General features: G+C 40.4%; 1 protein-coding gene across 1 annotated transcript in view; it reads left to right on the forward strand.

Moving 5' to 3' along the window:
* Positions 1-27,431, forward strand: part of LOC122812083 (uromodulin-like) — a 763,298-nt gene that overhangs the window by 144,448 nt on the left and 591,419 nt on the right. Inside the window, exon 4 of the mRNA XM_044084352.1 lies at positions 10,278-10,289. Coding sequence (XP_043940287.1) covers positions 10,278-10,289 — 12 coding nt within the window. The remainder of the gene's footprint in view (positions 1-10,277; positions 10,290-27,431) is intronic.

Below are 27,431 nucleotides of genomic sequence, written 5' to 3' on the forward strand. Positions count from 1 at the left end.
GTTAAGTGATCATTAAAACAGAGGTGTGTGTGTGTGTGTGTGTGTGTGTGTGTGTGTGTGTGTGTGTGTGTGTGTGTGTGTGTGTGTGTGTGTGTGTTTTTACCTATGTGTGTTTGGGGGCAAATGGGTGAGTATATCCATGAGTGTGTATTTCATGAACGGTGAATATCTGTGTGTGGGGGTGTCCGTGTGTGTGGAGCATGTGTGCATTAATGGCTGAATATGTGTGCGTGTTGGGGGGGTGAATGGGTGAGTGTGTCCATGAGTGTGTTTGGGTGAGTAGTGTGTATCTCATGAATAATAAATGTGTGTGTGTGTGTGTGTGTGTGTGTGTGTGTGTGTGTGTGTGTGTGTGTGTGTGTGTGTGTGTGTGTGTGTTTTAGGAGCGAGGTCGATATCTCTCAACTCCCTGATTATCAAGGAATGCTAGGAATACTGAGGGGAGGGAACACCCACCAGGGTACTTTTTGTATATTTCTATAAGTCATGTAAACAGTTAATAGAACAACAGGTTTTGCATCATGAGGAATTTTTAAGCAATAAAAAGTATGAAACTGTACTGTCTGTCATTGTTTACTGAATTTAACTGTCCATGATTTACAAGGGACAGGGTATTTATACTAGGAAAATCAGGGACTTTCTGTAAAACCAATTCAGATGACAGGTATGGGGATGTGCCCATGTGTGTGTGTGTGTGTGTGTGTGTGTGTGTGTGTGTGTGTGTGTGTGTGTGTGTGTGTGTGTGTTTATTTGAATGTGTGCATGTGTGTATGAGAGTGAATGAAGGGGAGTCTATGCCAGTGCCATGAACTGGCCAGCAGGAAAATGTTGATTACCACTAGCAGTAAAACCACTTGACTCAAAGACATGCAACTTAGCCAGTAATGAGGTCATCCTCATTGCAGCTAATTATATCTCTGAATTATATTTCCTGCAGTTGTGAAAACTGCTACTTTTGACTACAGCAGTTTCTGTGGGAGTGAGAAAATGTCTCTACATCCAAGACCATGTCATTTATAAGACCATGTTATTTGACGTGGTGGATACATACATTAATATGTGATTTTTTATAAGTTAATAAACCCTTGTTTCTTTGTTTTTTTCTACATGATGTCATAATGTTGTGTTATAATAACTCCGGTTTAATGTAATGTGGTAGCTATTGTGCTGCCATACACAGTGGATTGTTATACTTTGTTAGGAGAAATCAGCAGGAACTGACTGCTTCGGGATCATTATCTACTTTTCATAGAAATGTCTGAAGAGATGAATCGATACCTGAAAGATGTAAAAGTGATGATAAAAATTCAAACTAAATTATGTCAGATAATATCAATTTGTGAACATTCTTTGTGAAACATTAGCTAGTATTTAAATCATAATATCATGCATCATTATGATGCTTGTGTAAAATAGATATTCGCAGGCAGTGACTTGAAAAAAAAAACTCGATTTCCTGGAAAAGAGGTAGGAAGATCAGTTTATCTGTTTGCCTTAAATATGTTCCCCAAATTCTTAACATCTTCTAAGGTTAAAGACAAAAAGCAAAGCAGTTATGTTAGCCAATATAGCTTTTCCTGTTAACCTGCTTCTAACCAAAGTATTCTATTACTTGGTGCTGTTCTATCACGTTCTGTCACATTGTGCTGTGCAGCAAGGCTACCACCTCGTGGTATTAGATTCATGAGTTTTTCTTGTGTTGTGAACTTAGCCACTGTGAAATCAGGCAGCATGGAACAGTGCCTGGCCTCTATAGAAGCTTGAATAAATATGTTTTTCATAGAGTATAAAGAATGATGGGCTTTTTTAAGTATGTAAAAGATGAATGATGGGTATTCTTATTGTAAGTCTGAGGAGGGTAAGTGCGCTCATTGGAACTACAAATAGAAGTATGATCAGAATGAAATAGAAACAATGTCCAAATGTGTTGTATCTTGGGAGAATTCCTTCTCCTCCGAGGTACAGTAGTTTCCTAGTAAGTATATATAAAGAGTGGGAATTTGTGTTCCATGAAAGAAGGCTTATCTGCTGCAAACAATGCTTTTGATATATTAAAGTGAGTTTTGTACATCTCTTTTATTACTTTGTACTTGCAGTTAATGTTTTAAACTTCAGGACTCACAGTATCGAGTCTCAAACTTCCAGTTGAGTACAAAATGCTGAAGCATAGCTATCTGTCTTGTCGAAGAATGAGTTGGCGTTATTAAAATCTCCCTATCAAAAAAACACACCCAACTACTGAATCATCTATATCTAGATCTAATCATCTAGCTATAACCTGCTAGCAAATTCTCAACATGGATTTCGGCCAAACCATAGCACCACCTCTGCCCTTATATCCTTTACTGACCATGTCAGTCAACAAAGAAATCTCGGTAATTTAGTATCTGTCTTCCTAGACCTGTCAAAGGCATCTGACACGGTATCCCACTGCAAATTACTATTGACTCTCTATCAGCTCAATCTGTATAACTCCTCTCTACTGTGGTTTAAAAATTATCTGTCCTTCTGGCAACAAGCTGTTAAATGGCATAACTCTCTATCCCCTCTCCTCCCAGTGGGACAAGATGTTTGACAAAGATCCATTCTTGGTCCCTTACTATTTTCCATCTTTACCAATAACCTCCCCTCGGCTATCCAACAAACTAATATAGTACAGTATGCTGATGACATCACCCTTATTTGCTCAGCCCCCTCTCTACAATCTCTCCAAGATAGAACCCAGGAAGCCTTCACTGCAATAGAAAAATGGCTAAATTCTTCCCATTTCATACTAAACCCATCTAAGACCCAACTAATGATCTTCCATGCATCCAAAATTTGACCTTCTGAAACTATCTACCAGCTACAATAAAATCTCAAAATATGCAACCAGTGCTAAGTTTCATTCCCACCATTGCCTCTCACTAAGACAGCTAGGATTGTTAGAACTCACTAACCTACTAAAATACAATCAACTTCTCCTGACCCATCATCTGTTATACCAATCAAATAAAATATTTGTCCTCTCTGGTCTGCTCACCTTCCATAATACTGCACATTAACTAAGATCTTCCAGTACCGCCCTACTGACTGTTACCAATTGCTTACATAGCTCAGGCCAATCTCTTTATTCCTATGCAGTTGCTAAGGCCTGTAACTCTCTACCCCTGACATTAGATGTCTAAATAGTAAACATACTTTCAAATCCCTACTAAAAAATCTTCTGTTCAAAAGTTGGATATGTTCCTGTACAGAACCAGACTAATTTCACCTTTTCCTAACTTTAAACATCCCTAGATCACAGGTGTACTGTGAAGTTTCACATAGTGAATAGTACTGTGAACCAAGTGTTTAGGCCACCTTTTTAGTTCTGATTTCTAGTTTATGACCCTGTTTGTCTATGGAAACTTCTTTTTGAATTTATGTTCAAGCAATTGTTATTTGTTGTATAATATCTTGTTTAATTGTTTCTCAATATTCTAACCACTACATGCTGCATAATTTGTAAAAACTCTGATTTTACTCATTTTATATGTTCTATGCTCTTTGTACAAAATAGCTATGTTTATATAATTTATTATTATTATTTTTTATAATTTTTTTTACTATGTATCTGGAGCTTTTCTCCACAGGCCTCCTCTGAAAATGGTCACCTTGTGTCCAGTCGGACTAACCCAGTAAACAAATGGAAAATAAATAAATAAATTGTAGCTCCCACTGTATTTCATTGTAGAAGTAATAGACTGTAGTTTTTCATGACACCACAAGATGGAGCTCTTTTCAGGAATATAAAAGACAATTTCGAAAGTGAAAGAGGAGACTGGAACACTAGCTGAAGGAGGGAAGACTGAAACAGGGAGCTGAAGGGGAAAAGGGGCCTTGCAGCATGACTGGATTTTCTTTTCTAGTGCTTTTGGACAGGGAAGTGAAGTGGCAGATTGTGATTGTTTTTTGCTGAAATCCTGGATGATGGTATTTTGTGGAATCAGGAGAGAAGTCTGAAACCAGTGGCTCCATGCCTGCATATGATTCAGCAAGAAAATGAGTTCCTTTGGGCCTAGTACAGAGAAGCCATAGATGATTACTAGAGTTCTGGCAGGTGATTTTTCTACTTTTCTCATCAGAGGAACTACGGTGCCTGGTCACCAGGATATTCTCGACGGAGTGGTGAGAGGCTCTGGCTGTCATTTTATATTTTTATAAGATTGTGGATTCCCTTGCCCAAATGTTTTGTGGATTACAAATAACTGGGATCCATATGAGCTCCAACTTGGGCCACATCATGCTGGCATCAAGACTGTAAGTAGTCACTGGCCAGTGAACAGGGTATAATAGAGTGGAACCCATATCTACTTCAGCTACACCTGCGAGTGCTCGACATTTAGGGGCTCATCCGGGATTGCCTGGATTGCCTTCTTGGACTCCACCCTATTCCCATGTACATGTGGAAAGCAAATCTAGCAGAAACATGAACCCAGAAGTAGCTGCTAAGTGGTGCAAACAGCACAATGCTCAGTCAGAGCATTGCTTAGTTCTGGTGTTGCCAGGGGTCACATGGACTGATATGCAAATACATCAAGTCACAGGATCCTTACCAGTTTTAGGGCATGGATTTTTTTAGACAGCCCTATGGACCTTACCGAGCAGAGCACATTGGCCTTATTAGAATGGAAAAGTCTTTTAGTGTATGAGCACATACCTTCGAGTGTACAAATTTCAGGTGAGAGTGCAGTCTGTCTGGTAATCCCTGAGAAGTGCACTACCTCACAACAGAGAAAATACCTGTGGAAGCTATCCAAGTAGGTCAGAACTTTACACCAGAAGCTGCAGCTTCACTGCCCATAAATACTATAGGGCCTGAAGTTTTGAATGTTTTGGGAAGTATTGTAGAAAAATGCTCAAAGCCTACACCATCATTCATTGGGCTTGGCTACCACAAATTGCATTTCTTTTCTGGAAAACAACCCACACCTCATGGAGCAGAAGATTTTGAATCCTGTATGGATCAGCCTTCACAAGCCCTAGAGGAGTGGGATATCCCAGAATCTCATTAGAAGCAGCGGATAGCTGAAAGTCTAAAGGGATTAGCTGCAGATACCATATGTAACCTAAGGATGGGTAAGCAAGATTGCATGGCCAGGGACTATTTAGGAGTACTGCAGGATGTGTTTGGAAGGACCGAGAGGACTGCTGACTGACTGTATCAGTTTGAACATACATACCAAGAAGTTGGTGAGAAACTATCCGATTACATTAAGTGATTAGATAAAATGCCCCACCAGATCATCCTAAAAAAGGGGGGTGGATCCAAAAGTAGCTGACCAAATACAGATTGGACAAATTTTACAGGGAGCTCAAGCTATGGACCCCATTTTGTGGAAAATGAAAATGAGAAATAGGGAAGAGACTCTAACTTATTCTCAGTTGGTTAAAAGAGGGAGGGAAGAGGAAGTACTGCTGGAAGGCAAATCTCAGTGTTCAACAGCAATTAAATCAGTGAGTGAACACTAGCAGGAGCATATAGCCATGCTTACTACTCAAACAGGAGTTGTGGCCCAGAGTGTCCGCAATGTAGAGGTGTCACAGTTGCAGATGCAGGTGTCTTCCCTGACCGATGCCATAGTTCAAGTCACCAAGTCAGTTGCAGAATTGCAGAAAGCCATGGCAACTTTAGCTGAAGAGCGAAATACATCAGCTAGAATCTCCACGAAAGGACTAAGGGAAGAACCGAATCAGCCAATGTTCAGAGTTCCTACTGGAATTTGTTTTCACTGTGGGGATGCAGGGCTTATAAAGCAACAGTGTCCTAATGCGGAGAACTTGAAAAAAGTGAATGAACTATTGTTGTGCAATGCAGGGAAACTTCAAAGGGCCTCAGTGAAGGAGCCTGCTGAGTGCACAGGTACAAAGAGTTCCATAAAATCTAACATCAAGAGACAGCATCCTGGATCTCTTTTCCACACAAACCCTTGCAATAGGGGAGAGAAACTACCTACTATGCCCACTTCTAGCTCATCTGAGGCGAACAACTGAACTGGAAAGCCATCTCAGCCACAATCTCAGCATCTGAGACCGCAAAGCATTACTAAGCAAGAGTCTCATCCATTAAAATGGCAAGGTCAACCAGTGGTACCTCAACCACATGCTGACTGCTGTATAGTTGAACAGCACCGGAAACAGAAACTACCCGATGGCCTACTGGGACTGTCCACTGTCGTATCAGTAAAAATAGAAGCAGTGTATAGTAAAGCATTGTTGGATATTGGTGCACAAATCACCATTCTGTACAGAGACTTCTACCAAGAATACTTAAAGCATTTGCCACTTGAAAAGATAACAGATTTGGAGATCTGGGGGCTAAGTGACATGAAATTCCCTTATGATAGTTATATCTTACTCAAGTTAGAATTTTCACTTCAGTTGTTGGGTCAACAGAAGTTTTTGAAACACTCACTGTTGTGTGCCCCAGGCCAAAAGGAAAGGATTCAGTATCTATTTTAGTGGGGACAAATACTGACCTCGACAGAAGAATGCTAATGCCTCAGTTGACCCAGGAACACCCAACACTACATCCTCTACTGAGACCAAATTTCTGTGCCCTTCAAAGGGAGAAGGATAGTAAGAAAGATGAAATTGGTCATGTGTGGTCCCTGTCTGAGAAAGAGCATATGATTTATCCTGGTCAGGTCACCTGCTTGATAGCCAAAGTGAGGATGTGTGAATAAAGAGTTTCCTCTCATCTCATGATGGAAATGGATGCAGAAAGTGACTTGCCACCAGGGCTGAAACTAGTCCCAGAAGATTGGCCTGCAGACAAGTTAAAGCATCCTTATGACACTTTGCCTGTGAGGCTAAAGAATAAAGGAAGTACTTCCATTGTCCTGCATTCACAAGTGCATTTATGATCTTGCTGAAAATTCAATAGGACAAAGACATCAGCAAGGCTCACTATGACAAAAATGTAAAGATGCATGACTTGCAGCCAGGGGACGGAGTTCTTTTGAGAAATTTGGGACTACAAGGAAAGCATAAACTAGCTGACTGCTGGGGATCTGAGATTTACATAATTTGTTCTCAGCTACCTTATATCCCTGTCTACCAAGTTTGCCCTGAGGTGAAAGAAAAATCCATTAAAACCTGGCATCACAACAACTTAATTCCTTTGGCAAAATCAGTGAGACTCATGAATCTGGAACCCAGAATGACTCAGCGGAAGCCTAACTCAAGGCGATCCAGAAGGCTAAGGTGGAGAGGAACTATCTTCTCCAATGTTCAAGAGCCTATGCTCCCTCCTGATGAAGGAGAGCAGGACATTGATGATGACTGGGGTTTCAGTGGGCTTTTGAATGAGGATGTTCAAGACCCCATGGGCTGTAATCTCAATATAAATGCACCAGAATTCATTCCTTGTCGTTTTGAGCAGCCCAGACCTAACAACAGACTAAGTAATGTTTCTGTGCCTCTTACAGAACCTGATATTGATGGAGGCCCTGCTATGCAAACTTCAGAAAATAGTGCTGAGGACAGTCATGCCATTATGGAAAGTGAAGTTATACAAGAGGAGATCTTAGAAGTAGACAATATGCATATTGAAAAAACTGGACATTGAATGCGATGTGGGTGACAAACCTTCTGAGCAAAATTCCTTAGCTGTCTCTTCCGAAATAAAACTGCAAAGACTGATTCGGCCCCCACAGAGACTTACATATAACAGTTTGGGACAAAGTACACAGGAACCTATGACCAGAGCTCATCGGAAAGTCTACACCCATAATCCCTATGCCTCCTACTCCAGTGGTGACACCCCTTCCCAAGTTACGCATAAGGCTGATTACTCTTGGTGGAATGTACCTTTTGAATGCAAAAATATTGTTCAGTTGATGATGCATTAGTGCTTGTAAATATTTTTCTGCTAATCTACCTTTTACTTGGGGGGATCCAAAATTTTCAAGTAGGGGGAGAGTGTAGCTCTCACTGTATTTCATTGTAGAAGTAATAGACTGTAGTTTTTCATTACACCACAAGGTGGAGCTCTTTTCAGGAATATAAAAGACAATTCTGAAAGTGAAAAAGGAGACTAGAACACTGGGTGAAGGAAGGCACGCTGAAACAGGGAGCTGAAGGGAAAAAGGGCCTTGCAGCATGGCTAGATTTTCTTTTCTAGTGCTCTGGGACAGGGAAGTAAAGTGGAAGATTGTGTCTGTTTTTTGTTAAAATCCTGGATGATGGTATTTTGTGGAATCAGGAGAGAATTCTGAAACCAGTAGTTCCACACCTGCATATTATTCAGCAAGAAAATGTGTTCATTTGGGCCTAGTACAGAGAAACCATAGATGATTACCAGAGTTCTGACAGGTGATTTTTCTACTTTTCTCTTCAGAGGAACCACAGTGCCTGGTCACTAGGATATTCACAATGGAGTGGTGAGAGGCTCTGGTCGTAATTTTATATTTTTATAAGATTGTGGATTTCCCCACTTAAATGCTTTGTGGATTACAAATAACTGGGATCCATATGAGCTCCAACTTGGGTCCCATCATGCCAACAGCAAGACTGTAAGTAGTCACTGGCCAGTGAACAGGGTATAATAGAGTGTTTCATAGTTAGTCTGTTTTAGAATTGATCAAGGGGGTTGAGGGTGTTGATACTGCTCAAAGACATTGCGTTTTCTCATATTTGTATTGTTGCATTATAAATCTTCATTGTTCAGTGACATTGCATTTTGCTCGTGTTAGAACTGCTGCCTTCAAGAATTTTGCTGCTCAATGACATTGCATTTTCTCATATTTGTATTGTTGTATTATAACTCTTTTATTGCTTAGTGACATTGCATTTTCCCAGTGTTTGTATTGCTACATTATAAAGTTTTACTGCTCATTGATATTGTCTTCTTTGTGCATGTTTGAATGTCAAGACCTTTTTTTCTGTTGAGTTCTGGGGAAGAGGGTGAATGCATGTTTTCATTGCATGCATATCTCACCTTGCCTTATTGCTAACTGTTGCACTGTTGAAATAATTTGTTTGAGGTTGTGCTCTTGCCTTTTAAACTAGATGTGTCCCCTAAAATAAAATCTGTCATTCTTGCCACCTTGGTGTGTTGAGCTGATAGGGGTGTCACCAGAGTCAGGTAGAAGGGTACCCATATCTACTTCAGCTATCCCTGAGGGTGAGCTACAAAATTAATAAATAAATAAATAAATATGTTTTTCTTCTTTTTTCATCCACACTGGATGACCATCAAGCCACCTCTGACAGCCCAGTTATCCCTTCCTGCAAGACTCATTCCAGTAGATTCCTGGTGTTCCCAGCTCCTTCAGCAAGCTTTCAGTGTTTTGTACTTTATGGTCAAGCAAGTGAGATGAGATGGCAGAGAAGGCAGCTTCCTTTCATGTGTGGAGATTTTCATTTGGTTTAAATCCTGACTTTTCATGCTGACCTCAGATGCATAGACTGAGCACCATGGTGTGGGTAACACAGAGTAAGTGACCCATGCCATAGGGTGGTCAGTCTTTCCTTACACCTCCCATCCCTTCAGCATTCTCACCGAGTCCTAGATTTCACCAGGACTCATTGAGTGATGCCCAGCATGCTATCACCCCCTCCCCCCACAGGATAGCCACACATCCTCCCCGATGGTGTCTGTCACTCAAACTGCTAATTGAACTCAGGTAAACTGGGTTATAGTCAGGGCTTATCCCTCTATGCCATGGGATTAATGCACTTTGGCATTATAGTACTTTACATATTCCCTTACAGAACAGATAATGTAACTTGTGGATTCTGCTGAAGTTATCACTGCAGCACTTATATCAGACTGCATTTCCATTAGTTTTTATTTACAAGGGGGATATGCATCATTGTAACAGTAGGCAGCAGGCAGTCTAGCAAGGAATTAACAGTAAATAATAGTCTTCTGGTGTGATTGATCAGTTATGTGCATCCTAAAGCACAAACACATCATTCTAAAAGTCATAGAACTGGCATGACAATTGTATACTTGAAATAGCTTTGCTGGGTCAGTGGTACTATAAATGTATGCCATGATTTTTTTTTCTTGATGAATTTGACCACTCACAAAAATATCTGAGATATATGCTGTTGATTTAAACATACATTTGATATTAATATAGTTCATTTTTTATTTTTTCATTAAAAGTATATTTGTTAACATTTATAAGTTGTAAAATAAAACCATTTTAAAATATATCCTTTGTAATGTATAACTGACAGAAACAAATGTTTAATACTTTGTAAGAAGTCATTAATCTAAGTTTACATATTTTTTATTGTTTCAGTTGCCGTAAACAGTAAGTATACATGTTTATTATGATTATTATTACTAATATTATAATGACTATGCATGCTTTCATTTAAAGTGTTATAGTACACTGGCATTACCTGTAGTTAGATCCTGACTATTAGTATTTACAGTGGCATTACCCATGGTCAGATCCTGGCTATTAGTTTAGTACACTGGCATTACCCGTAGTAAGATCCTATTAGTATTTACAGTGGCATTACCCATGGTCAGATCCTGGCTATTAGTATAGTATACTGACATGACCCATGGTCAGATCCTGACTATTAGTATTTACACCGGCATTACCCATAGTCAGATCCTGACTATTAGTATTTACAGTGGCATTACCCACGGTCATATCCTGGCTATTAGTATAGTACACTGACATTACCCATAGTTCTATCCTGACTACTAGTATTTGTACTGGCATTACCCATGGTCAGGTGTTGCGTACTAGTACTATACAATGGAATTACCATGCTCAGGTGTTGATTATTAGTATTGCACATTGGGTATATTCATGGCCAGGTGTTGTTTACCAGTATTATATACATGAGTTACCCATGGTCAGGTGTTGATTATTAGCATTGTAAAGTGAGGTTACTTATTTCTAGGTATGGATTGTTAGAATTATTCATGAGTTACCCACAGTCTATTGATGATTGTTAGTAGTATACATATGAATTAACCATGGCCAGATGTTAATCATTAGTATTGTATCAATGGTGAGGTGTTACTTTTTATATTGAAAACTGGGGTTATGCATGGCCAGATTATTAGCATTGCACACATGGGTTCCTCATGGCCAGCTTTTCTGTTATTAGCATTATACATGTAAGTTATCCATCTTTAGGTCTTGATTAATATTATCACACACTGGAGTTACAAATTGACAGATGTTGATTATTAGTATGATATGCATGAGTTTACATGGACAGCTGTTTATTATTGGTGCTATGCATGAGTTACTCTTGGTTAGATGTTGATTATTAGTACTAAAAACTAGATTTACCTATGGCCAGGTGTTGATAATTAGTATTGTATAGTGGAGTTACCCATAGCCAGGTACTGATAATTAGTTTTGCAGCCTGGATTCACCCATGGACAGGTGTTGATAATTAGTATTGTATAGTGGAGTTACCCACGGCTAGGTGTTGATTTAATAGTACTACACACTGGGGTTATATAGGGGTAGGTGTTAATATTATACACAAGTCACCCATGGGCAGCTGTTTATTAATAGTGTTGTAAACTGGGATCATCATAGATTCATAGGTTCATAGATCAGCACTAGACTACTTGCCCTTGTAAGACATTTTAAGCCTAGCCAATTATTCAATGTGAGAATCAAACCCTGCACCTTGTGCTTGTAAGGCAAATACCTTAACCATTACGCCAACCTCCCACCCCTATCCATGGACAGATGTTGATTATTAATACTAGACATGTGTATTACCCACGGATAGGTGTTGATTATTCATATTGGATATATGTCTTACCTTTACATAGGTGTTCATTATTCATATTAGACATATGTACCATGCATGGATAGCTGTTTATTATTTGTATTAGACATATGTATCACCCATGAAGAGGTGTTGATTATTCCAATTAGACATTATTTATCACCCATGCATAGTTGTTGATTATTCATATTAGGCATATGTATCATGGTATTAGAAGTATGTATCACCAATTGATAGCTGGTGAGTACTGGTATTAGACATATACTACACCTATGGACAGCTATTGATTATTCATATTAGACATACATATTACCCATGGATAGGTGTTGATTATTCATATTAGACATGCATTACCCATTGGTAGGTGTTGATTATTCATATTAGACATATGAATCACTCATGGATAGGTTTTAATTATTCGTATTAGATATCTGTATCACCCATGCATAGGTGTTGATTATTCGTATTAGACATATGTATAACTAATGGATGTATGTCAATCATTATTTTTATTAGATATATGTTTTACCCATATATAGATGTTGATTATTCATACTAGACATATGTATCACCCATGGATAGGTGGTGAGTACCTGTGTTAGACATATGTATTACCCATGGAGAGGTGGTGAGTGCTTGTATTAGACATATGTATCACCAATGTATAGGTGTTGATTATTCATATTAGACATATGTAGCACCCATTGATAGGTGGTGAGTACTTGTATTAGACATATGTATCACCCATGCATAGGTACTGATTATTCGTACTAGACATTTGCATTACCCATGGATAGGTGATGAGTTCTGGTTTTAGACATATGTATCACCCATGGATGGGTGGTGAGTACTTGAAATTAGATATTTGTATCACCAATGTATAGATGTTGATTGATCATATTAGATATATGCATCACCCATGGATAGGTGGTGAGTATTTGAATGAGACATATGTATCACCCATTTTGTTGGTGGTGAGTACACGTATTAAACATAGGTATCACCCATGACGAGGTGGTGAGTACTCATATTAGACATATGTATCACCCATGAACAGCTGTTGATTATTTTTGTATTGCAGATATCAGTTATCCATGGTAAATGCTACATTCACATTTTAATTAGATGAATGCATGAGATCTTATAAGTTCACCCCAGGAATCAATGGCTGCAAACTTCTAACTATGCGATGCAAAACATCATCATGCCCAGTCCTCTGTATTTCTTCTCTGCTTTTGTTTTCCTCTCTTTTCTCCAACTCTCCTTATTTTCCAAACTCTACCTATTTCTCTTCCAGGTAAAAAAATCTTTCATTTGCCTGGGCCATGAATCTGAGCAAGTTGCTTAACCAGACAGTTTTTTCAGGTCACCCATGAAAGGGGGTATTTGTGCCCAGTGGGTTTTTCTGGTTAACAATGGTTAAAATAAAATCTGAACTGTATATATTTTCTGTAATCTCCCATGTTATTTTTTTCCCTACCATCATATTCTGAATTATTAGCTCACATTCAGTGGTTCTTCTTCAGTGGCATTGTTAGTTAAGCCTGAAATGGCTGACATACCACACAGGCTTAGGATAAAGCTGTGACCCTATGAACTATTATCATTGTTTCCCATCTTTCCTGACCCAGAGTAGTCCAAATACAGGCTTAGCTGTATTCTGGACTTTTGGAAAGTTCCTGTGTTGCCCATTTCCTTTCTTGGATAAAGGGAGGCTTCTTTGTTCACCAGTGGCAGTGGGGAGCTTGGAGCAGCCTATCTATCCCTGGTGGAGTGTTCCCAGCACAAGAATCTGGTAGTCTATTGGCCATTTTGGGCCAATTTCTAGCTCTTTCAAGTCCCCCTGTATAAAACCCGCTTTAGCGTGGCTTTGCACGATTTTGCGCATCGGGCAGCGCCACTTAATTGGGTTTAAACCATTCTCGGCTCCACAAAGTCTCCTCTTCACTTTTTCCCTTAGAACTGATCTAGTTCTAATAATAGACACCCTATTCCCACTCTAAAGCCTGGCACTTGCTCACTAAAGCAATTATATAAGTCAGCACTAAAAATTAAATGCACTACACCCTCAGAAACTCCCCTTGAGTACTTTGTTCCCCATTGGCCCTTTTATTCAATTATAAAGGAACTCCCAATACTATTTTAGCATGTCCAAAGGTCAGTTGTCAATCTCCTCTCCGGTCCAGCTGGTGAATCTGGGAATCTTGAGGCAATGTTATAACTGCCTCATGTACACAGACAACCCTCTCCTCCTCCCAACAAATTCCAACACATGTGAGAGATGCAACCATATAGCCAAACTGGAGGCTAAGCTCTCTCAACTCAGTACTGGCGTAACCAGTCAGGAGGAGAAGGAAACCACACTCTCTACAATTCCAGTCTCACATAGACCTACCACGACAGCAAACCAAACACATAAACACACAAAAACATACTTGGAGGCTCTAAATAAAAATCTGTCTAAGCAGCAGAGACCTCAAAAGCAGACACCCAAGCAACCGCTATCCCAGACAAAACACGTGCAACACATAGCTCACAAAGCCAGTGTGCCAAATAGTCACAGCCCTTAAGGCTAAACTACACACCTGATACACTTGTAATAGGTGACTCTATCGTCAGGCACACTGACGTCCCGCTCACCAGGCTGAACAAGGAGAAGGTCACGGTGAGCTGCCTGTCGGGCGCTAGGATCCACCACATAACACAAGCACTCAGGTCACTCCAAGGCAAGTACAAATATGACTCAGACATTGTCCATGCTGGTGTGAATGACTTGAGATGTACCTCCCTGGACTACATGAAAAGAGACATAGAAGAGCTCTCTGAGCATGTAGCCCAGGCCGGTATGACCCTGACCTTGAGTAACATCTTTCCCTCACCAAGAATGATGCCACAATATGAAGACAAGATGATCAATTTCAACAATTGGCTTAAGTATTGGTGTCATTCAAAGGGGATCCAATGCCTGTCTGCCTGGGATGACATGCTCGACAAGCCACAATGCTTCGCTATGGACGGCTTGCACCTGTCACCCCTGGGCTTTCAGATATTGGCAAAGGCTCTTGCCACCCCCATAGTGCCTTTTTTAGGCAAGGCTCAAAAGACAAACCTACTTCCATAGGTATCACAAGGGATAAGAAACTAAGAGTAATGCTACTCAACGCCAGAAGTCTAAACCTCAAGATGCACGCACTCTAAACTCTCCTTAGCATGGAGAATATTGATATCTGTGCAGTAACAGAAACCTGGTTCAAGGATCCCGAGAGCACCCCAGCACTACCAGTTTATACCTCATACCATGTTTTTTGGCCCCAAAACTTGGACCAAACCACAAAAAGAGGGGGAGTATCAATATTTGTCAAAGATACCCACACCTCCAGGTTGGTGGCATAGCACAATGCATCAGAGACTATCCATGTGCAACTAACAGTGGGTAAAACTACCTTCCAGTTTATAGCCTGCTACAGACCACCCTCCCAAACCCAGGAACCCCACTCGGCCTTCCTGAGAACACAGGAAAATATGAAGGTCTCTCCAAACACCATTATATTGGGCGACTTCAACTACCCTAACATAGACTGGGAGCATTACTCTAGCTCCAACACCCTAGCCCAAAGGTTCCTAGAATTTATAAACTCAACTGCTATGGAACAACTTGTTGCCACTCCCACAAGAGGGGAAAACATACTGGACCTGATCATCACCAACATGGGGACTCTATGCTCCAGACCAGAAGTGTATCCCTCACCAGTAAGATCAGACCATAAACTAATCTCACTAGATATTCACATCCTGAACCCAGCCCCTGCCCATAAAACCACAGTGAAAAACTTCTCTAAAGCAAATTTCACACTTTTCAAAACCAAGGTGGAATCCTTCAAAGCCCCCGGGCCTGTGGAAAATACGGCCCAGTCCGCAGAATCCTTTATAAACACATTCTATGAACACCTTCAGGAATGCATGGATCATGCAATCCCAAATAAAACCAAGACCCAATCCTCCAAAGTTAGGCGTCCTGTCTGGTGGACCCCAGCCATAAACAAACTATACAATAGAAGGAGGAAGCTACTACATGATAGAGCAAAATCCCAAAAAGGGAAGGCATCTCTGATCAGTATTAGCAAAAAACTACGGGCACTCATAAAATTGTCTAAGGCCAGCTTCGAGAGAAAAATTGCACAGGGCACTAAGGATAATCACAAGGCTTTCTTTAGTTATGTTAGGAACCTGGGTGGGAATTCCCAGATATGCTAAGAATTAGTCCAAAATGACAAAAAATACACCGAACCCACAGACATTGCCAACATCCTAGCTGACAGGTTCAGCGCAAACTCCCCCCCCCTTCCCCACCACAAGGGCAAATATCTATCCCAGCAGTGTGCTGCTCCCCTGACATCTCAGATGCTCAGGTAAGAGCCGCCCTCTCCAAAGCAAAAAGCACAGCATCAGTGGGACCAGACGGTGTCCCAGGCTGCGTCCTACATGAACTCCAAGAAGAACTAAACCCAAACATAAAACTACTGTTCAATCTCAGCCTTACTACAGGATATGTACCCAAAGAGTGGCGTACAGCAACAGTGGTCCCTCTCCACAAAGGTGGTGCCTCAATGGATCCTGGAAACTATCGCCCCAAAAGCTTGACTAGCTTGGTCTGCAAAGCTATGGAAAGGATCATCGTGGACCTCATAAATAAAGATATTGGGGACCTACAGACACTGGATCCGACCCAATTCGGCTTTGTTAAGGGCAGATCCTGCCTCTTAAACCTGGTCAATTTCTTTGAAACAGTCACCAAGGCCATTGACGAGGGAAAGGTGGTCCACACAGCCTATCTGGACCTTGCAAAAGCCTTCGATACAATACCCCACTCGGGCATTATAGATAAGCTCACCAGCTTAAATATAAACCCCTGTGTCACTAGATGGGTAGCAAACTGGCTCAAGGACAGAACCCACATGGTTAGAATTGCTGGAGCCATGTCAGACTCCAAACCAGTTACAAGTGGCATCCCACAAGGCTCAGTCCTGGGACCTCTCTTGTTCGGTATATATTTCTTGGAGGTACAGGCTAACACGGAAGGACTGTGGCTGACCAAGTTCACAGATGACTGCAAGCTGGGTGCCATAATAGACTCTCCAGCCGACACAAGCATCCTCCAAAAGGGCCTCATAGAAACAGACAACTGGTGCCAGAGCCATGGCCTCAAGCTAAACGCCAAAAGGGTATAGTCATCCCTTTGGCAAAAACAAAGTGCCCACAAATTACCACATAGGTGGTAATCCATTAAGTACGGAAGAAGTAATTAGGGACCTGGGGACCCAAGTTGATAGCAATCTCTCATTTGACAGCCACGTGGCCAAAGTGGTTAGAAAAACATTTTATATAGCCCACCTAATCATGAAGGGATTCACATCTAGATCAGGGGAGGTCATCGTGCCTCTTTACTCATCCCTCATCAGGCCCATAATTGAGTACAATGCCCCTTTTGGGATATACCTTACCAGACACCTGCAGCAACTGGAAAGACCCCAAAAGTACCTCACCAAGAGGATCAAAGGGCTCAAACAGATGCCATATGCTGCCCGGTTAAAGAAACTCCAGCTCTACTCAGTGGCATACCGCCTGCTCAGAGGCGATCTGTCCCTGACGTATAAAGCCATGTCCAACCTGGAATTAATGGACATGCTGCACCTCAAAAAATCCAAATCCCATCAAGCTACGTGCTCAAGAGACTTGAACCTCAGCACTGAAATGAATAGGGCATGCTGGAGGGACATATTCATAACCCAGAGGCTCCCTTCACTCTGGAATAAAATCCCAGTCCAGGTTAGGCAGAGTCCCTCATTGACTCTCTTCAAGAGGAATCTTGATGAGTGGATGGGAGTTAGTAGGTTTACCCCGGGTATCACTTCTGTGTCACTGTTAGACAGAGGCACAGTATACTAACCTCGAAAAAGGGCATAGCAAAATTCATTTAAAATGGGTGGCGAAAGCCAAACACACTCTGGCTAGGCTTATAAATGCCCTAGGGCAGATAGCCTAGTATGAACCTATGAACCTATGAACTTTTAATTATATATTATTAATATTATGCACTGCAATTTCTTAAAAAATAAATGCATTTACTTTTGAAATATCTCTTTCCTCTGGCTAGATGCAAAAAACTGAATGTATCCTTTGAAAGCACTGATCATGTATTCGTTTACCGCTGTAGCTGTGCAAGCTCAGTATATCCTCCTTAGTAGGAAGATTGAGACATTAATGCTGTGATAAATAGGCTTAGGCAGCTTCAGCACTGAAAAATATAACATTACAATTTACATTGGGGTATGCTGTTCAGTGAGTTTACCACTTATCTCTGCTTGCGAACCAACTCTATCTTTTCTAGCTGCTTTATGAACTTGAAACAAGTATCTCAATGGTAAAATCTTCAAATTAATTTGGTTGCCTGATGTAAAACTCTTTTCATAGTGATAACTGAAGATGAAGTCCATTAGAAAGGTTTGTTGGTTATTTTAGAAGGGTTAAAAAAACACTCTCCAGTTTAACATCCCTTCATCAAAATGTTGCTCCTCTCACCGCTTTCCTCTTTCAGATGCTTTTGATTTATTTAAAATTCTTACTTAGGAGATTGTTATCCCAACCCTGTTATATATGTTACTTCTTACTTGTATCTTTCATTTACTAAAAACATGTCTCTTATTTGTTAATCCTGTCCTTTATTCCCTCAAGCTAGAGTCCCTATAACATATCCATTTAGGTAATATCCCTGAAAGTTTAATTTAGCAGTTCAAAGAACTATTAAGTCTACTGCATATTCATTATCCTTCTGTATTATTCATTTCATTTCAGCGGAGTATCATCCTTTCACCCATGTTCCTGTTCTCAGTTTACATAACACCAATGCACCAGGAGACATACTGATTTTGAAATAGTATTGAAGGTTGGGCGTCAAGCTGGCACCTTGGCACCCATAAAAAAACTACTGCCAATCATTAGCGGACCAGGGTTCCACTGTGGTGACCCCTAACCAGGAAAAGCCAAAAGAAGAACATTGCAGTAAAAAGAAAGTGTGTTTATTTTATTTTTAGTGCTATTTTTTATTTAAGCTTAGAAAATGGTCTTCAAGAACAGGCAATCCCCAGTGGACACCATGTTACATAGGAGTGACTTAAAGTACAGGGAGATCTCAGTAAAAGGAAGTGCACTTATGCTTGTATGAAATCCATGTTCTGGGACTGAAATCCTTTACAGGAATCACTGTTTCCTTTCCTTTTACCAATCTTTGCTCTTATAAAAGTCAAGGTTAGTAAGCAGAAAAAAAAAAATAAACACATAAAGATGACAGAATTAATTCAAGTAACTGTTGGAGCAACAATAGCAGCAGTTATAAGGGCCTGCCTTTTCTTTTCAACTAACTTACTGCAGCTTGTTAAAAGCCATGAAGGACAAGAAAAAAAAAGGACAAATAACTGCAAGGGCAGTTAAAAGGACATACACACTTGTGTGTTTATGTGTATGTTTATGTGAGCATGTAGGCATGCGCATGCGGATACATGCATGCATGTGTTTGTGTCTGTGTGCGTGTGTGCACGCGCATGTGTGTGTTTGTGTGTGTGTGTCTGTCTGTGCATCTGAGTTTCTGTATGTGTGTGAGAGACTGTGCCTCTCAGTATCTGTGTGTATCTGTCTCTGTCTATTTGTACATCTATCTCTTGCTTTATCTATCTTTACAATGTTACTTTTTGTCTCACCACCTGTTTCTATAGGGACAATGAGAAAAAAAAAATATTTTAACATTTTCCTTGGTGTTTCCTCCCATTTTTTAAAGATGAAGAGGGACAAGTTTATTATTTTGCTTTTACTCCCTGGTGGCCTGGTGGGTGTTTCTGAACTGACTGCCTGCTTCTGCAGCCACTAACAGCTCACCTTTTGCATTACAACTTGCTTCAGTTTGAGCAGATTCGATAACATTATAACTGGAAACATACAGTGTTAATTTTTGTACCTTGTCTAATATCCTTATATGGACGAGGAGACTAACATTTCCTTTGTAATTCACTTCCTGTCATTTTAAAGACACAGATGACATATTTCCATTTTATTTTTACTCCCTGGTAGTCTCTTGCGAATGTTTGAGCTGAGTGACTGTTTTTGTAGCCACCTGCAGCTTATGCCATGCATTAAAACTCTCTGCTTTCAGTGGAATGAGAATGATGAGTGGGGGATTGTGTCAAAGGCTTTGACCAAGTCAAGGTAAGCTATATGTACTGACTTACTCTCATCCAGGGCCTTGGTGACAGTCTCAAAAAGGTCAACCAAGTTCAATAGGCAAGATCTGCCCTTAACAAATTCTAACTGGGTGGGTTCAAGTGCTTGGAGATTGACTATGTCCTTGTTTATGAGGCCCATAATAATACGCTCCATGGCTTTACAGATCAGACTTGTCAAGCTAATGGGGGCGATAGTTTCCAGGGTCAGTAGTGACACCACCATTGTGCAAGGGGATGACAATGGCATTTCTTCAGTCTGCTGGAATGAAGCCTATACTTAGGCTGGGTTTGAATAGGGTGCTCAATGGCAAAGTTAGTTCTTGCTGGTGATGGTGCAGAATACAGCCTGGGATACTATCAGGTCCCATGTAAGCTGTGTTCTTTCGCTTGGATAGGGCCTTTAAGACAATTTGTGGAGATATGAGGTGCAGGACAAGTATCAGGGATGTCAAATGGGCCTTTGGAGGGACAGGGGTGTGAAGTTTGCACTGAACCTATCTGCTAGCAGGTTGGCTAAGTAAACAGGATTACTGTAAGTGCCACCGTTAAGAACTAATTTGGAACAAACCTGGGCTTAGCCATGGAGATTCCTGATGTATCTGAAGAAGGCTTTGTGGTTACCCTTTGTTTTGGAGGCTAGTTTCAATTCATAATTGGCTTTGGAGGTTTTCACTAGTGATCTAATTTGTTTCCTGAGGCTAAGGAGGGGAGGGGAGTTTTTCCAATTGGGAATTTGTGCATTTTTACCCTTGGACAACAGTTTTTTTTTCTTTTTGTTGTAGCGCTATCAAGCTTATTGATAGAGAATGTCCACCAGATAGGTTTGTGTTTCCTTGATGAGCAGGATTTAGTTCTGTTGGGTATGGCTAAGTCCATGCAGTTGTACAGGTGCTTGTATACTGCATTGGCATACTGTTCAGCATAGTTGTCTGCATCCTCTGAGGGTGGTGGTGGTGAGAAGCTACTGATATCCTCCCTTAGGAGGTTGTAGTCAGCTTTTGAGAAGTTTTTTAGCCTAGTTATGGCTGGGGGGTGGTTGGCTGGGATAGAAACTTTAAATGAGACAGACCGATGGTGTGACCTCACCAGGGAAGAACTTACTATGGGGATGGTGCAGCGGTCACCCATGTTGGTGAGAACCAAGTACAAAATGTTATCTCCCCTTGTGGAGGATGAGATGAGCTGGTCTAGTGCATTAGAACTGACTTGGAGCAGTTCTAGTGCCTCATGCTGGCAAACCCATCTGGAGCTGTGCTTGTCTTTAAAAAAGATAGATATTCTACCACTCTTAATCTTCCTGACCTCATTTTGGGGTCAGAATATGTGGAATAAGGTATAGGCTGGTAAGGAAGGGGTGCTCTCCACAGCCTGAAACCAAGTTTCTGTGACTGCACAGATGTTGGCATCTTCTAGTGTGAGAAGAGCCTCTGGTGAGTACATTTTCAAGTTAAGGCTCCTAGTATAAAGCAACATGACCTTCAATTTGTTTTTTGACAGATATTTTATGTTGGAAAAATTGTCTTTGGGGCATTGCCTAAAAAAAGGCACTATGGGGGAGGCAAGAGCCTTGGCTAGAATCCAGAATGCCAGGGGTGACAAGTAGAAGGCATCTCTGGCAAGGCATCGAGGCCTGTCAACCATGTCATCCCAGGCAGACAGATACTGGATCCCCTTGGAATGACACCAGAAACTAAGCCAGTTGTTGAAGTCAGTTATTTTTTCTTGGTATTGTGGTATCGTTCTTAGTGAAGGTAGGATGCTGCTTAGGGCTAGGGTCATATCTGCCTGGGACACATACTCTGAGAGTTCAATCATGTCTTTCTTCATATAGTCCAGGGATGTATGTCTCAAGTCATTCACACCAACATGAATGATAGAGTCATACTTGTACCTACTGAGGAGAGACTTAAGTGTGTGCTTGATGTGGTGGATTCTGGCACCTGACAGACAACTGACTGTGATCTTCTCCTTGTGTAGCCTGGTGAAGGGGGACATCAGTGTCTCACAACTGAGTTGCCAATGACTAGTATGTTTGGTTTATTGTTATGACTTATGGGCTGTGGTGGCATATTGTTATGACTTATGGGTCATGATTGTGAGACACTGGTGTGTTGTCTGCTGTCTGTGATGTGTTTGGTGTTGTGTGTTGAATGTTTGTGAATGTGTTTTGGAGGTCTCTGCTCTTTAGGTAAGTTTTGTTGAGAACCTCTGCATAGGTATGTGTGTGTGTTGTGCTTGGCTATGTGATGTGTAGGTGGTGAGGTGTTTGTGCTGGCAACCTCCTCTTTGTCAGGAGTACTGACTGTGGCACAAGAGAGCATGGATTCCTGGTTAATGGTATTGATGCATTTCTCACAAGTAGAAGAATTATGTGCTAGGAGAAGAGGGTTGTCAGTGAACATGAGGCAGTTGCTACACTGTCTCAGTATGCCCATGTCAACCTTGCTGGCAGGAGAAACTGATGGCAATTGTCCAAACATAGTGTTCTGAAACTTGGGATGGACTTATGGAAAGTGGGTTTTGATAAGAGTTTGTCCACAAGAGTGTAGACCACAAAAACCTCCTTAAATGTAATATAACTGGCGTGAAGCCCAGGTCGTGAAACCAAAACTAAGAAACTTAGAATAACAGGCAAATTTAATCAGGCTACTAACAAGTAGTAATAAATGCAGTGGAATAAAATCACTTGAACACTTAAGAGCAAGCAGCAAAGCAAAATAAGATAACAAGGTAGAAAGAACACAATTACAGTAAAAGCAGCTGAATAAAGTGTATTTTGTTCCAGTGGAGAGGCAGGGAAAAGAAGATAATTCAGGATTAAGAAAATAAGGGGGTTGGCCTTCCCAAATGCTCACTATGCACACAGTGGAATGAGCTGATGGGAAGTGAATACCAGGAGTGTCCAAAATCAAAAAAACAATGGGTAGTCCTTCCCAAATGATCACACTGTACTCAATAGAGTGAACAAATGAGATGGGACTGGGAGGAGTTTCCAAAATCAAATTTACAGCAGGGGCAGGCAATTCCAAAGGCACCATGTTTAAGAATACAACGCTTGGGCAGGGAGGTCAAGGAAAAACAAAATGCAGACTGAGACCAGCAATATCAAGCAAATAAATAAATGCAGTACAATTTTAACTATCACTGAAACAGAAAAGCAAGATCCGTGACCAGCAATATCATGCAAATAAATAAATGCAGTACAGTTTTGTTAACTATCACTGAAACAGAAAAACAAAATGCAGAGACCAGCAATATCAAGCAAATAAATAAATGCAGTATGGTTTTGTTAACTCTCACTGAAACAGAAAAATAAAATGCAGAGACCAGCAATACCAAGAAAATAAATAAATGCCGTACAGTTTTAACTTTCACTGAAACAGAAAAACAAAATGCAGATAGATGCCAACAATATCAAGCAAATAATTAAATGCAGTACAGTTTTGTTAACTATCACTGAAACAAATCAAGTACAATAAAGTATACTTATATAAGTTTTGTGTATCCAGATATTTCTAGAATCAGTCATAGCCAGGCTACAACACCAGAACATTTAAATTGCTATTCCATCAAAACTTAAATTTGGAGTCTAACTGAGAAGCCATTAAACTAAACTGACTTTGTTAGATTTCTGTTTAATTTCATGTCTGTGCCTCCCTGGACCATGACAATTATAAATGGGCATACTCTTACAGGGGGTGTCATGTAATTACAAATTGTGTGTTTGCAGAAAATTCCCAGATACATAGTGTAGTCCAGGAACATGATCCTCTGATAAGATAAAAAAAAAGAAGACTTGGAATAAAATTATGGACTCCAGTTATATTTAGCATGCTAGCACTCTTATATTGAAGCAAGTATATTTAGGCTAAATATCTACTGTAAACACTTGTCAGACAGATGGTAAAATTTATTTTGCCAAGGTTTTAGTTGTCCTAATCACAAATCATATCTCCATATCAAACAAACAAGCATTCTAAATATTAATTCATTAAATTAATTGCTAAAATTATCACAGACCACTTTATTGCAATATTTAATTCAAGTGCACGTTGTAGTTCCTTATGCTAGATTTCTGCCAATTTCCTTCTTTATTACTTTCTCCAATTAACAGTAAATATAAATGTATAACCTCATAAATTCTGTACGATAGTGGAGTCATTTTTGTGTCCATATATCTCATCCTTATCTCATAGAGTATAACCACACAAATCTAAATCCAAACTTTGCTAAACAGTGTGGCCCCAATTTTCATATATTTGCACATTCAAACAGAACAAAACACAAATGTTTACAAATCAGAAGAGTGCCCAATTTTTTTTCTTTTGCATTCCAAATTATCTCTAGTATAGGTTAATAGATTCTTTGCTTTTCTATGATGTTACTTTAGCAAAAAAATATATAAATAAATAAACACTTGCTGCATTTTATCTTCTGTCTTTCTACATATTCCATGTGATCCTTAATCAGCTTCCTTTAAGCCATGAGTACATAGGTACCATAAATAGTTGCATTTTATAAATGTTTATTCAAACAGCTTGGTCCATACATTTTAAATAACTTCCAATCATTTTCTCCATCTTGAAGATGAAAAGCTATAGGGGAGATTCAATAAAGCCTAAACAGTCATTTATCACTGTGTCCACATCGTGGTGTGATGCACACACAGCCACTAACATTTTTGGATTCAGCAAACTCCATGTAGCAGCACACACTCATATAACAAGGTAAATACTGTAGTATGATAATTATAACATACAGAGCTAAATTGTTCTCTAATCAAGTAAACCAACATGGTGGAGTGATTCAACAAACTCTAAAGCAATCATGTAGACTCCGTGCTAGTGTTCCTCATGTATTCAAAAACGTGTTGAATACAGCCAAGGAAAGGAGTCTACATGGACAGAAGAGCAAGTAAAAGTTGTTAGACTTGTACAGAACTGACCTTAACATGTTATAGCAGACAGATAATTCCAGTTTTATACAGGGTGAATGCAGCAAAAGGAGAGTAACAATAGCAACATATTATTTTTAAGTGTCATGCGTAAATGCGGCATAGCTGTCCCACCCCCAAATGAAGAATACACTTGTAATTAATGTATGCAGCTAAAAGTGTAACCCTCGTGAAAAAGACAATTCATAGTGGCATGTAAGCATATGCAGTATGTAGCTGATGAAATAGAGCAAAATTTTCTCAAAAACAGTACTCTTCTATGCAGATATATGGCAAAGTAATACCCTCCCTTGTCTGTTCAACATTCAGCTCCCCTTCTCTGGCTACACAATTATCAACCATGTAAATTCAGTAAAGTCAGCACGGTGAAATGCAAATGAGGTCTGAACTCATTAGAACTGCTGAATCCCAATAAACTGGAACCATGTAGGAATGTTCACATCAAAGAGGCAGACCCTAAGTGTTTGTTTTCATTGGATGGCAACAGTGAATGATGACATTGGGGTGTGTCAGGTTAGACTTACAGAGGTGTACATGTAGGTCTGTGAAGGGTGTAAATGCGTGTAAATAGTGCACAGTTCACAAGTTCTGTTTCATTAAGATGCAACTTCCTCTTCATTTGTTGGCAAAATGTGTCATCTCTGTCCACTTTAAGTACATGTTTTATTATTTTTGTCATTGTTTGAGCAATACAGAGCTTAGGGCAATGATGGCAAATAGAGGAATGAATGTCAGGTTTCTCTGTGCTTATCATGTAGCTTTTCCTTTGGCAGCATGTATATGTGTAGGGCTGGAGAATAGATAGTCCCAGGTTCAAGTACAGGGTGTGCAACCTTTCCTTCACTCTTTCTGCTCCTTGTTTGCATGATATCATGGGAATGGCGGAAAGTATTACCAATGTGCTTACTTTATGTACATGGAGGTGCTCAAAGGTGCATGGAGGTACACATAACACACTAGTGAACAAGCAGCAGGTATGTTTAATAGAGGCTAATTATAACATAAGCAGCTTAATTGCATGTTAATGAATGAATCCAACATGGTGGAGCTATTCTACAAGCTATAAAGCAACCATGTAGCCTCCATACTGGTTTTCATGCATACTTCAATACTATTGGAGAAGAGACAAAGAAAATCTACAGGGATGCAATGGTAGGGGCTGCTGCTGCTTTGATCCATCTGTATGTGCTAGAGGCTGAAGTCAATGGTGCTGCTGTTTGTGCCAATAGGCCTAGGTGGAGAAGGAGAAGAGTTTTTAGGCCCTTGGTAACTTTTCAGATGCTACATGTAATGGAGATTGTAGAGCACTACAGGGTGCACAGGAATACACTACAAGAACTCTGTGACCTCAGCCACCTTCAGCTCAGATCCACAGATAAACAGAGGGCAACCCATCCAAGTGGAAACTAAGGTATGTGTAGCCCATAGAATCTTAGCTAGAGGTACTTTTCAAATACCAACTGAGGACATGATGGGTGTGTCACAGGCATCAGCATCCAGAATCCTCCAGTATTTTCTGGATGCTATGCTCATACATGCCAGTGAGCACATATGTTTTCCCTGTAGTTCTGAGGAGAGGGCCAACAATATGCAACAGTTCAACCATGTAGCACACTACCCTGAAGTACTGAGTGTCATAGATTGCACTCATGTACACATTAAGGCACCATCTGGTGATCAGGGTAGAACCTACATTAACTGCAAGGGATACCACTCCATCAACTGCCAAGTCATGTGTAATGCCCAGGAAATTATCTTAAATGTGTGTGCTGGCAACTGTGGCAGTTATCATGACTGCTTGTGCTGTTAATCCAAAATAGAATAAACCAAGCAACGCTGATACTGAACAAGTGTGTTGATAAAGCAAATATTCCAAAATAGAATAAACCAAGCAAAGCTGATACCGAACAAGTGTATCAATAAAGCCAATATTCCAAAATAGAATAAACCAAGCAATGCTGATACTGAGCAAGCACAGCACAGCTGTGCCAGATGTTTGCTAGGGGGGCATCCAGCAGGGCCATTTACTTGGGGGATGCTTGCTATACACTGGAAGTGTGGTTGATGACAGCCATCAGAAGTGTACACACAGCCACAGAAGAACACCATAATGAGGCACACACTCAAACCAGAAACATCATATAGCATGTGATCAGGCTGCTGAAGTTACAGTTCCTGTGCCTATGTACATCTAGTGGAGCTCAGAATTATAATCCACACACATGTACACAAATCTTCACAGTATGTGATATGCTACACAATCTGATCCTGCAGAAACAGCTGCAGCAGAATCAGCAAGGGGAAAGGGACACACATCCCCCCACTAATGCCTAGTTCACCAATGCCACAGTCAGAGGAGGACACAGAGGGGGAACCACCAGCTGTTGTGGCTGGAGACAGATGTAGGCATGCTCAGTATGCTCTTGCTTTGTCTAAGAGACAACACATAGCAGATT

This window comes from Protopterus annectens, chromosome 9.part0 (assembly GCF_019279795.1).
Source record: "Protopterus annectens isolate FY-2018-M chromosome 9.part0, PAN1.0, whole genome shotgun sequence".
Lineage (NCBI taxonomy): Eukaryota > Metazoa > Chordata > Ceratodontiformes > Protopteridae > Protopterus > Protopterus annectens.